Source organism: Bacillus rossius, chromosome 3 (genome assembly GCF_032445375.1).
Source record: "Bacillus rossius redtenbacheri isolate Brsri chromosome 3, Brsri_v3, whole genome shotgun sequence".
Taxonomy (NCBI): Eukaryota; Metazoa; Arthropoda; class Insecta; order Phasmatodea; family Bacillidae; genus Bacillus; species Bacillus rossius.
In genome coordinates this window covers 94,971,888-94,984,305 of record NC_086332.1, presented here as the reverse complement: position 1 = coordinate 94,984,305, position 12,418 = coordinate 94,971,888, and the positions used below count along the sequence as shown (strand labels likewise).

Sequence of the window (12,418 nt, the reverse complement as noted above, 5' to 3'; positions counted from 1 at the left end):
GTCAGCTGGCTGACTTGCCCGCTCGGGCGTGACCTCCAACTCACATTGTGTACCTTTCCAAACCATCCTTTACTGACAGTGAAACCGATATTACTCTCCTGATAATTACATTTTAATTTTTCAAAAATTAAGGTGCTTATTCGCGTATCACCACCTGGTTCACACCAATCATGTCAGGCCAATAATAATTATTTTTTTCATTGCAACATTCATTTAACAACCTTTTCCATGTGAATAATCTGTTCATTTCTGTTCATTTCTGTTCCGGTATCTAATGTCAAATATATTCGCGCTAGTACAACCAACAGCATCAGACATATGTATATAAACTTTTGGTAAGAGTCCTTATTTCGTACAATTATGCACACAGTTAACTTGCTTAAAACTGAAGTGTGACTAACATAAGCGTGGCCTTCTTGACAATCTGCGCGCCGTAATACTTCTAGTTTTTTCTCAAATACTTGGACACGATGCATTATGAGTGATAAAGCACGTACAGTTACCGGCAGCTGAATGGGCAGATGTTGCTTTTGTTTGAGTGAATTACCTGCTATTGGCTAGACTGAGTTCACGGCCCGGTTTGTAGCCTGGCGACAATCGTACGGCATGGCGGCATACGCGCGGACTAAAAAAATATTTGGTCCTTTACACTCCATAGCAGCAATTTAACTTGCCATACCTGATGTTTGTACAACAGCCGATAGCGTAGACAGACCTGTGCGCACATCATTCCCCCCCCCCCCCCATCCCCTTATTTGGCTTACTGTATCCCACGGCACCATTCTGTTGTTTACAGAAGATGAAAAAGATTTCGTGGCATCGTGTTTTTTTTTCCTGCCGAGATTTTGTGCTAACTAAAATTTACAGACGTGCTATTCAAGACTGGGGCAGTAAAATTCACATCGTGCTAAATGAATCCGCGCAATCTGAAGATGTGCTAAGTGAGGGATAGGTGTATAGCCATTCATGACTTGCATAACAAAGCATTTTTGTTGAAACTATAAAAAATTAGAACTGAATGCATAAGGATTTACACACATAATACATTTTTTTTTTTGTTTTTAAAGTTTTGGGGTAGGCCTATCTGGAAACCTGACCCTCTGGTTTAACACTCATATTATCAGAAGATTAACTTTTTCAATACTAAATTATTTAGTATCAAATATGTTTAAGGTTTATGACCAGAACATTCTACTACATATTAGGGATTAATTATTTGTATATTCCACTTACAGTTGTTTCATGTTTATATAAATATTTAAGAAGCCCGACATAAAATATATTTTTATCATTCGTCTTTCACACATCTGATTAGCAGTACCAATGGGGTAGTGTGTAGTATTTTATGTGAATGAGTAACGTAAAACTATTATGTACATGTTTAGAAACATAAACCTAGTTCTGTCATGCCAAATCTTTTTCTAATTTTTGTGGCTTGAAATAAAAAAAATTTGGTGGGCTCCAATTTGAAATGCATCACTTGTTATGAAACTTCAAATCATGAAAATTATTTTCCTGATGTCTTGCCATCATGATGGTTGTGAACCAGATGAAGTTTACAGGCAGTGATATTTTTTCTTCAGACAAAGCTGAAATAAGAACAAGGAAGCACACTACAGGCAGTGGCATGTTGGCAGTAGTTAGCCACAGCTTGACACCATCCTGTTACTCAGAAATGTAGCTAGGATTTTATTTAGTGAAAAGGGAGAATATTTTGTTTAAACTTAACTTTTCAGTACGTAGTATTTAAAATGTGAGTGTAAAAGCAAACATCATCTTCATCCCATTGAATTCTGGAATAGTTTGGTTTGTTCAAGAGAGGGGAGAAGGTTGTTCTTATGGCCTTCCTTCTCCTGATGACGTCCCAGCACTGTTCATGTTCCTACACTCCTCACATGACTTCTTGCATGCTTTGCAAGAGACAGAGAGTAGGGAGGAAGATTTCTAAAAGTTTGAATGGACGCAAATATCACTGAACAGGTTCGTTAAACTATTTCCTCTGGCTGGGCTGAGTGGTAACAGCTGGGAGGGTGGTACAGTTCTGCACAGAGACGTAAGGAGCCATGTCAGGCTGGTGGGAGTGAACCCGTGATCAGGCCACACTAGTACAGTGCTTCTGGTCTCTGTGTCGGGTGTGACTTGGGAAGGTGCTTGGCCCAGGTTGGCTAGACTCAGGAATAACACAAGAAAACCTGGAAAAATTTGAGGGGATTTTCAGCAACAGGGAACATGCAGGGAATTCTTGAGTAGTCAATTTTTTCAATGATGAGGTTACTGAAAAATTGAAGTAATAGCAGAGAAATATTTGAACTGATACCTTTCTTCCTCCACTCCAACAAATGTTTTCCTTCCATTCCTTTTTGCACATTGACTGCAATGCTATCGGCAGTAGAGCGTTCAAATTATTATAATAGAGTTGTTTTGGTGAAGTATTGTTTGTCTGTCTACAAGTCACAATTATTAATTTGAATTTTTGATGGTTATTGGTGACAAACTAATATCAGCGGAGAGGGAAAATTTTTGTCATACCTTGAAAACTCAAGGAATTGTTTTATCACAGGTTTGCTAGCACCCTGTTGGACAGAGCTCGAGGGCGGGAGGGTTGGGGGGTTGCAGCATGTGCGTCACCTGTGTGTGTGTGTGTGTGTGTGCGTGCAGCAATCAGCCTGGAGCCACACGTCAAATCGCTGCACGTAACGCTGGCCTACCAGTTCCCGAGTGCGCACTTCCCTGCGCTCAAGGCCCTGGCGGAGCAGCTGCGACTGGACGCGCCTGGCGCGTGGGAGCTGAGGCTGTACTCGCGTGACGTACGCCTCGCCAACAAACAGGTGACGCTCCCAGCGCTGGTCTCGAGCCATCTCGCGCTGGGTTCCATTCCCTGGCGGGGGTCGCAGTGAACAGTTGGTTTTTGTTTCCACCACTTATACAGGTGCTCATAAAAGATTGTCCCATTCTGAATAACAGTTTTATTTAGACTATTTACAACAACTTACACGTCAAATTGAAGGTAAACCAACATAGTTTTTCTTACAAATGTTCAGCATGTGCACCTTTAGTTATATCGATATGGCATACATCCAACCTAAAGTCCTATTTTCCACACTTTGGTTAACACGTCCGGAGTAATGGAAGCAGTAGTCTCTTCAATTTTGTCACAACTCTCGCAAATCATTAGGTAGCAGTGGAACATAGACACAATCTTCTATGAAGCTCCAAAGGAAAAAAAAATGCATGGTGTTATGTCAGGTGAACGTGGTGGCCAGCAAAAAAGAGCTCTGTCATCTCGACCATTACCACCAATCCAACAGTCAAAGACTTTGACGTTCAACCCCAACCACTCTAGTACAAAGAGATTCCAGGGAGAAGGGCTCCATCCTGTTCACCTTCTACTAATTATGCTCAGGAGTCACCATTTTGCGTAGTTGGCACTGTAAGCGAGAAAACAACAAATCAATATTGGTGCATGCTGTTGGAGTTACTCTTTAATTGTGACCTTGAACTAACACTCTAGAGTGCTTTCAGTTGATACTATTAAAATTTTAATTGGGATATTCTTTCATGGACATACTGTATATTCCGTCAGTGTTCCATTCTGATCGTCATCCCATTACTTCTCACTGTCTCTAATGACCCTGATGTCTGCGAGACATTTAGAACTTTTACCTGGGTGTCACCTGAGACACAAGTCGTTTCAAGTCCCCAGAATATCAGGAGAGTCACTGAAATATGTACTATGAAATTCAGACTTTCCAGTTGGCTTTATGTCCCATGGTTTGATGTTATAAATGTGATGCTTGAGTAAAGTTATTATTTTGCTTCATGCACAGTGCTTTAAAAAAGCTTATGAAATATATAAAGTTATTTTGCTGAGTATTAAATACAAAATTAGTGCTGACATTTGTTGTGCTTGATTCAGTTTATTTGTTAGTAGCAACCAGCCCTGGCTTTGCACGGATGCAAACTACTAATGTGGAGTCATTTAGATTTAATAAGTAAGTGCTTATAAGTATCAAGTTCTTGTAAGTGTCCAGTGTTTTCAAAAACTATGTACCTACTAACATGTATTGTCCATAACTAAATAATGTCTATCTAAACGATGTTGACAGCTATTTTCTCATGAAACAATACAAACATATTTTGTTAGAAGTCACAAGCAAAAGAGCTATATATAGCAGTCCATGTGAAAAGCATTCAATGCTCAAATCAATTCCTTTTAAAGACCTTCCAAAATAAATTTTATAAATGATGGTGAAAACCACATCAAAATCCATTGTGTTGTTTAGAAGAAGTATGCGAACAAACAGAAACGTGGATAGTGACTTTGTTTTATACTATTTAGAGATTAGAGAGAAAGTAACAAATTTTTATTAACCAACCTACATGATTTTTGCTTATAGCTGAGAAACTGAGAACAAAAGAGAGGGAAACTAACATCACACCTTGCATAGGTTATCACGTGGTAACCCAGTTTACAGAGCTAATGAATGATGTGCTCAAGCCTCTTCTCATTGTCTAACTACCACTGTTATATGTAATATTAATGTGATAAGTTGATGCAGGCTTGAATATCTGTCGGGACATTTATGTTTTATACACTGGCACATAGCTATATTTCTCTGTTGTAGTAACTCTGCATGGTAAAAGAGGTATTTTTGTTGCTACTGGCATGTGAACTGTAGTGCTGATATCTGGCCTTGCAGGCAGTCATGAAGAAAGGGGTTGAATTTGAACTCAGGAAATACACTGGGGCTGGGGATGAAAAAAGAAGCCAGACTAAGCTAAAATATGAACAAGGGAGCACACAACAGCCAGCCGCATGTTGGCAGCAGTTATCCACGGCTCTTTACACCATCCTGTTACACTGGAGTGTAGCCAGAATTATATTTTGAGGAAGGGGAGAATAGTTTTGTTTAAACTTAATTTTTCATTACGTAGTACTTGGAATGTGAGTGCAAAAGCAAGCAACATCTCTATCCCATAGAATTTTGAAATAGGTAGTTATGTTTATGGAAAGGAGAGGAGAAGGGTTTTGTTTTGATGGCCTTCTTTCTCCTGACAACACCCCAACACTGTTTGTGCTCCTGTACTCCTCACGCGACTTCTTGCATGCTTTGCAAGAGACGGACTGAAGGGAGGGAGGGAGAGGATAAGATAATTGAGGCTGTCTTCAGTGTCCATGCTTCTAGAAGCAAGCATACCAAGACATAGCCAGATACGGAATGCTGCTCAAGGACAGCTTTTCTCACTACCTATCGCAGACCATCCTTCAGGCTTGCCATGGAATAGCATCAACTAAGATGACAACAAACTGACTTGGCCAGCTTTGGACCTGTCCATCACCATAATTCGTGCCGCGTGGATGCTTGGTGGCTAACTCTTTCCACACCGGCTCAGACAGATTGTCCACTGAGCACCTGCTGCTGACTGCTCTTGCCCAAGTGAATGTTTTAAAAACGAAAAAGGTGGTGGCACTTCCGCAACCACCTTTTCGTGAATGTTGAGAATAAACAGTGTGTTTGATTTCACTGTTTCCAGCCTGAGAAAGACTCATGAGTGGTAAAGAGGGCCAAGGAAAGGTTGAAAATGCTTTGAATGGAAAGATTTTGAATGATTGAACCCATAAACTTGTAATGGTTCCAAAGTCATATGGGAGCCAGTTTTGTGCTCATAAGTGTAATAGTGCATGGTCCATCCACCCAGATATCAGTTTCCCGTGGTTTCCCAAATCACTCAAGCCAAATGCAGTGGCGTATTCCTTCCCCAATACCCCTTCAGTGTGTGATGTTTGTTCATCAGCAATGACCTGGTTGTCCGCAAGACTTAAATCATAAAAAATTAGTCAATGAATAAACAATTTATTAATAGTCATTGCAGAGTTTAAGCATGAACCATCTTGGTGATGATCTCCTTAGCACTTAAGCATCAGCATGCATTGTTACCAAAAACCAGTCTTCCTTGGGCTCAGTCTCACCATGTTATTTTTTAGTTTTCTCGACATACCTTTTTTTAATTATAATAAAGAGCTTTTTCTGCAATTTTAACATGATACCTCCCTTGCATTTGTTGTTCTGTCGCTGATATTGTCTATAGATAATCACTAATGTAGGTAATACAAGTGTAAAGAGTCTCGCAGGTGTTCTTTATTACTATCATGTGCACAACATTTTACACCCATGATATTACACTTAGTATCTGTTGAAAATATTTGTGACAGAACAACAAATACAAGAAAGGTTATCATTTTAGGATTTCAGAAATTGTCCTTAAGTAATAGTAATGATATTAAATGTAAAAAAACATGAACATGGCATGTGAGACAGTCGTGAATGTAGTTGAAGGCACTGGTAACAGCTTAGCATTGCTGCCGTGCGTTGAAAAGATAGGCTATAGTGTGTGTGTGTGTAGAGTCCGCAGTGCCACTCTGAAAAAGTGACATGTGTGTGGCTTTAATGTGATCTCTTTTCATCAATCTGAGAAACTATAATATGTGTAATAAAAAAAAATGCAATAAACTGTGGATAGTAAAACAATAACACTGTGACTCTGTAAGGGTGTGTGGAGAACACAATTTCAACAATTATTATGTTGGATGCCAGATTTTAATTACTGTTAATTCAAAAATAATAAAATAACACTTAGTTATGACAAATACCACCATCTTATTTCTTTCAGAAAATAAAATGGTTAAAACAAATAAAAAACATAGGCAAAAATCTAAAAATCTCTAAATATTTTGGGCATAGTTATCTACCAAACATTTATGTTTCACTTTAAATCTCACAGTTTTCAAATAAATAAGTATTTCAGGGTATTTTTTAAAGTTTCAGACTAGTTCGAAATGGGTATTACTCAAAACAGTACACTCTGGACTACTGGCCTTCTATGTTCAGGTTGTCTGTGTATGTATGTATGTTGATATCATTAATAATAAACCATGGGGCATAAAACAAAGTTTCCATTTACTAACTTGCACTATTGGCCGTGCAATGAACAACATATCACACTGTTACTGTAGTGCAAAAGGGTCTAAAATGCATTGGCGTCACTAGGGTTTGCGACAACGGACCTTTCCCACATGTCTTACCTGGTGCTGTCTCTGGACCAGTTACAGATCAGTTCACTCTAGGCGTTTGCTGTAGAATTTTGCTACAATTTTTACCACAAAATGTTTGTGGGAGTGTCACGCTTCAACACAATACCGCAATCACGCCCGCACACGCGAATTACACTTTAAATTATCACTGCCTCCAGAACCTCCTGACGGGCAGTCTCACTGGACCAAGCGGTAGAAAAGTTCGATTTCCCATCATCCGTGGCGCCAGGCGCTTCGTTAAAGGGCCGGCAATCCTCAGCCAATCACGAAGCACCGTCCGAGAAATCAAAAAGAAACTTAATTTAACAACTAAAAATTTTCATAAAATAATATTTTAAATAAAATTTATAGTGTTAATGTTTCTCAAAAGTCATTAAATACAGTTCAAAAACATTACACAGTTTGTAAACAAACAGCCGGAGAATGTAAATAGAGCACTTAAGACGTTGTCGCTAGGTGATGGTAATGCAAAACGTTAACAAACGTAATCAGCACAGTTTCAGTACGCTGTAATACGGTGATATTACAACGTGCTTTGCAATTTTGCTGTTACACAGAAAGAATTACAAATGAAAGTCAACACTGGTGTTCAGTGTACAATATGGTATCAGTTAAGTGCAGTGCAGAAAAAAAGGTGAACTACTTGTGTAAGTCTTTTCCTTGTAGGTACACCACTGTGTTCTGAATGATTCTGTATTACAGTGCGACCAACCCCATGGATTTGGCCCGTGAAGGTTTGGGCAGTGCCACACAGCCAGGAGAACACAACTCGATAGCTACATGAATATAAAGCAAATGAGATATTGCAGTCTTTAAATTTCATTTTCTTAAATATTTTCCAGTTATCATAGATGAGAACTGTGATTTTACTGTAATGATTATAACTTGCTTGTACTCTTGTTCTATTACAAACTATAATGGCATTTTAAAATCAATCAAAAAAGATATTTGCATGATTCTTATTGGTGATGAAAAAATCACATAAGGTAATTGCTAAATTTGTTTTTTGGATGTTTTCCACATAAAGTGAGTCAACAAAAATCACAGAAAGTACAACAAAATTAATTTTTTATCTTAATTCTAAATTAATTGTGACTATATATGAATTTTATGGTTTTTTTGTTCAACTTTGTCATTGTTTTTTGATTATTGGATGCTAGGGTATTATTCTCTAAATTCCTAGGTCTACGTTGATTTGTTTTTTTGTCCTTTGCAATTTTTTATTAATTATATTGGTCTGTTGTATGTGATTCTTGTAATTCATGTCAATCAATGAAAATGTTAGTTAATATTGTTTCAGCAGCAACACACAGTTCATAACAGTGACAGATGATTATTATTTTAAATTTATAAAATAATTATGTGTTGATAAGTGATTAATTATTGTGGTGTTGCATGATTTTGTTCAAATTTGGTTATTTACATCACATGATTTATATCAGAGTATGAATGTTCCTTTAAAACAGTTTCATCGTATTTTGAAGAGTGTTCACATCACCATTGTCTTTAAAGTTTATTGATAAAATAAAATGGGTGTGCTGTAATTTCAAATGTTGATAGCTGGCCCTGGTTATGTAAAGGTTGGCCACCCCTGCAGCAGGGGGTTGTAACCGCCTGGTTTCCACGCAGGTGCACAAGGTGCTGTACGCGTACACGCCTCGGGAGTCGGACGAGCTGGAGCTGCGGACGGGCGACTACATCTACATCAGCGCAGATGCCCTGGTCGACTCCCTCGACGGCTGGGTGGAGGGAACCTCCTGGCTCACAGGTTCGCTGCCCCCGCTCGTACAATCATTTACCTGTTAATGACTAGCTGTGCCGGCAACGCATTGCTGTGGCTCAGTCCGGTTGAATGAAGAAGAAAGAAAAGAGTAAGCTTACATTTCTAATATGTTTAATTTCACAATTTTTGAAGTGAAACGTCTTTGGGCACAATGAGAGTACAATTTTAATTACAAATTCAAGGTCAAATTTTAATGCTACGTTTTCGTGAAGCATTGTTTGGAAATGTTTCTGACGCTAAAGAGATATACAGAGAGCACTTATGAGTTGAGTTTTGAATTTCTAAAGAAATTTCACTTCTTATCACTTGTACTGCCTTACATATGCACTTTTTTATTAATTTTTTTTTAAATTATATAAAAACACGGGTGTATATGAAAACAATGTTGTGTCAAAATTTCAAAGCAATCAGTGAAAAGCAATCAGGAGTTAAGATGTTTTAAAAAAAATTTAATTTTTTACTATATAAAACCACATGTGTATACAAATGCAACGTTGTATCAAAATTTGAAAGCTATCGGTGAAGAACTTTTGGAGTTTAGCTATTTTGTGCAAACAAACATATTTTTATTTATAAAGATGAATAATGAAGGCATGATTAAATTAGCAATGGATTAAAAAAGAAGGAAGTTTGGTGAAATATATATGAAAAAAGCAAATATGAATGATGTAATAATAATGAATAATTTAATGAAATGTGAATATAAGTCATACAATCAATATCGACAACAAATATGACAATTAGAGAGGTAGAGAGATATAGGGAGAGATAGAACATATGTATATCTGTAGTTATATAGATATGTATATATTGACGTCAACCGGGCCTGCGCCCCAGAAGCCTGGTCAGCCTCCATCACCTTTCCCCTCGCCCCCGACCCACTTCCCGTACTGGCAGCCGCTCCGTCTTGAGTACGTAGTCGGGTGGTTGTGTTTGAATAGCGCGCCACGGACGTCAAGAGGGCGCTGTACCAGCAGTGCACCACACCCCTTAACTAGAGACGAACATTGTAATTCTCTTTGTGCTTATTTTTCCCCAAGTGGCGTGTGATGGCAGATCAGCCGGGAGTGTTTTATGTACTTTAAGTAATTAATATTTAGTTAAGGCATAAACAACAAAAAGACGTACCGAACATGCACGAGGCGAACCGAAGTCCGCCGAAGCTGGACTGGTTATCATGAATAAAAAATTGTTGTAGTTTTAGTTAATAGTTTTTATCATGGTTTTTATCATGCGTTAGGTGTAATCTAATTATTAAGAGTGTTTTATGTTTTTCCTGTAGCTTCCTGTGGCACGTAATCGTAAATAGGTATAACGGTAATTGGTTCGGCGTGAAGACGCCATATTAGACGCCATGTGAGCCCTGAGCTCAGCCCAGTCCTTCGCCAGCACCGACCGAGAGCAGACGCATCAACACCCCGGGGACCTCACCGCTTGCCAGCACTGCTAAGTAATTCCGTTAAATCTTAATCATTTTAAATTTTTCGTTCGTAATTCCTCGGGGCTTTTCTCGGTCGGGGGGACTGTTTAAATAATTGTATGAGTGACCACTATGGTCCTTTTTATGCTAATTACCGAATTGTAGAGTGTGACCACGTGGTCAGGTCGCACCATGTGAACCGATTCGTGCTGCAGGCATTGTGTAATATAATCAAAGGTGTAGGCGAAGTAGCAACTAATAAACCAGAACATACAATTTCGATTTTATTTGTATTTGTTTATTTCAACATCCTGAGTGTGACTGCGTGTGGAACGCCGTAAGAGCCCACTGCGTAGGTGAAGAGCGTACCCGACGCTGAGAGCGGACCAGTGGCGAGTACTAGGATTGGCTTTATGGGGGTTAAAATCACACCTCACATGCGCAACGTCACGGCCCTGAAAGAGAGCCTCTCCCGGGTCCGTGCCCCTTGCACGGTGGCGCCCACAAACTTATCTCAGTACATGTATCGACGCGAACCCCCGCTTAGCATAAGGACAGTTAGGCCGTGGCCATGTCAATATATAAACTAGCAAATAAATTTAAATTATGTATTGATTTATTTTTAAATTCTTTGTCAAACTTTAACAATTACAAAGTTTAACTTAACTTATAACAGTGCGACAGAGTTTTCATGGTGGGGAAGTTTATTTAGAGGAGAGAAGTCCCTCCTTTCTGTACTCTAGACTACATTGTTTTACTGGCTCTTGTGTTTAGTTTCTAGGGCTGAACCATTACGATGGGTAACTCACCGATGCTGGCTCCTGGATATGAAGTAGTGTGGATTCTCACTGACTGACCCTGCCTGACTAATTTTCCTGGCTTAAAAAGCCCACCCTGACCTAGTTTGTTTTTGTGGACCATAACAATGCAAATTCTGCCGGTATGTCAATATCAATTATACCTCGTCGCTGATTTGCTGTCAGTTTTCTCCCTCCCATTCCTGATCTAGTCTCTCTCTTGTTGTGTCACTACTCCCTCCTCTCTCTGCTTGAATGACCTGTTAACCCTGTACACTTCAGCTGTTCTGAAGGTCGCCAACTTTGGTCGCGCCTGGCAAACATCTTTGTTGTCATAGCGGCTTATTTTGTGCTATCACTAGCAAACATTCCTACCTCGATTCCTGCTCCTGATGGCCCTGTTAACTGTTTCCTGCTGACAGCGTGTTTCCTCATTGTGTCTCGCTGACGGCGTTGTTCCTTAATGTCTAGATAGTCAAATAAAAAAGCATTCCCCCGTAAATTTAACGTACTAACAAGGGGAAGCTACAATGTTCAGATCATGGATTTTGTTCAAACTTTGTACACTTTAAGTAGTCCATTAGGACAACATAATGTTCAAGTAGTAAAAAAATATGTGTATTTGCATGAACTTTTGTTGTAATAATAAACATTAGTGAACAGACAAACAAAATTGGAAATTCAATTAAAGTTTATGCAAATACATGTATTTTTTTTTTATTTTATTACATTTTAATTGTAATATATATAAAAGAATATGACCAGGGTTGAAAAAAAATGAATTAAAAAAAAATGTGATTATAACTCGATTCAGAGATTCAGCGATTATGGAGCTTGAATGCTAACCACTCGACCCCTGCTATCTCACACGCATGGTCACAGCGCACTGGTACATATTCGATGCGTAAAACTTCTCTTGCGATTTTCCTGATTTACTTGCACATTATGTTGTCTTAATGGGCTACTAATAGTGTACAAATTTTGAATAAAATCGGTAATCCGAACGTCGTAGCTTCCTCTTGTAAGTTAAGTATCTCTAATTTTTAGAGCCATATCAGTATAAAGATATTAATACTTTCAAAGGTGGTCTATTGTCACTTTGTGCTGTACTAAGCTTAAAAGTTAATACACAGTTTACTAAAAGCTCAATGTTTGTATACTCCTTTACATATTATTTAAAGTTACATTTCATGTTGACATGTACATGTGTATACTTCCTCTGTCTCGGTAATAATATGTAAGTTAATTATTCATTTATGTTTATCTAAACTTTTATAAGAGGAAAGCTTCCTTGGTTGAAAGTGAGGTAGTGGGTTTTATTTTAA

General features: G+C 38.5%; 1 protein-coding gene across 4 annotated transcripts in view; it reads left to right on the top strand.

The window, feature by feature from the left end:
• LOC134531042 (ecdysteroid-phosphate phosphatase) overlaps nt 1-12,418 on the top strand; it is a 97,592-nt gene that overhangs the window by 26,245 nt on the left and 58,929 nt on the right. For all 4 annotated transcript variants that reach the window (XM_063366535.1, XM_063366534.1, XM_063366536.1 and 1 more), the window contains 2 exons: nt 2,659-2,828; nt 8,723-8,861. In XM_063366535.1, coding sequence (XP_063222605.1) covers nt 2,659-2,828; nt 8,723-8,861 — 309 coding nt within the window. The remainder of the gene's footprint in view (nt 1-2,658; nt 2,829-8,722; nt 8,862-12,418) is intronic.